Genomic DNA, 843 nt, shown 5'->3' on the forward strand with positions numbered 1-843 from the left:
TTTTTTTTTATTAAGCATACATCTACAATTTACAAAACATTAAGTTTAAGCAAAATAATTCTAGACTTGTTCAGTAATCATGTGAACCAGACTGGCACATTTTCACAAGGAATAAGGTCTGACCATATCTTGCTTTTATGCTCTGTCTCTCTATGCTCTCTCCTCTAATCTATTCATCTGTAAAATAATTCCGGCAGATAAGATTTCTTTGTTCAGATTTCAACTTTCATTTCATTTACAAACCTAGCCCTACCTCAAGAATGTCTTCTAGAACATATGCTTCCATTTCAGCCGCTGTCTCCACCATGTTTTATCAAACTGCCATGTTTCTTACTGCACTATGATTAGATCATTGCCAGCAGGAACACTCCTCTGTGTCAGCAAGGGAACAGGAAATGGAATGTTCTATTACATGCCTAAAGCAGCTTAGCTGTTCACTAGCCAGGCATCTACCAAAAGAGCAGGGGGTGACTCACTGTGTATTTTTTAAAGATACAGAAGCTCTATTCCAAAGCAAACTTCTGTCAAGTAATTTTAACAGACAAAATAAATAAAGTCTCTTATTTTACCATTCCAAATTTTAAAATCCTAAAATTTCAAAAAAAGAAATACTGCACATTTTTTAAAAAGCTATTTAAACACGTCTGGCTTCCTGGTTGAACAAAAGAGGTTGAAGTGGGTTACGTAGCAATTTATCCTTGGTAAAGCCTTGTAGTGAGATTAATGGCTGAATTAAATACGCAAAGAAAGAGACAAGGTAATACCAAATTAGGAATCTGCTACATCAGGCAAATGCATTACATAACATATACATTATAGTTGGTGACTTATGGGTGTCAAAAA

The 843-nt window shown here is 34.9% G+C and overlaps 1 protein-coding gene across 4 annotated transcripts in view; it reads right to left on the reverse strand.

The window, feature by feature from the left end:
• Positions 1–319, reverse strand: part of ANKRD17 (ankyrin repeat domain 17) — a 127,793-nt gene extending 127,474 nt beyond the window's left edge. For all 4 annotated transcript variants that reach the window (XM_077750272.1, XM_077750263.1, XM_077750254.1 and 1 more), the window contains exon 1: positions 254–319. In XM_077750272.1, coding sequence (XP_077606398.1) covers positions 254–307 — 54 coding nt within the window. In that variant the 5' untranslated portion in view covers positions 308–319. The remainder of the gene's footprint in view (positions 1–253) is intronic.
• Between the last annotated feature and the right edge of the window lie 524 nt (positions 320–843).

Source organism: Crocuta crocuta, unplaced genomic scaffold (assembly GCF_008692635.1).
Source record: "Crocuta crocuta isolate KB4526 unplaced genomic scaffold, BGI_CrCroc_1.0 scaffold1, whole genome shotgun sequence".
Lineage (NCBI taxonomy): Eukaryota > Metazoa > Chordata > Mammalia > Carnivora > Hyaenidae > Crocuta > Crocuta crocuta.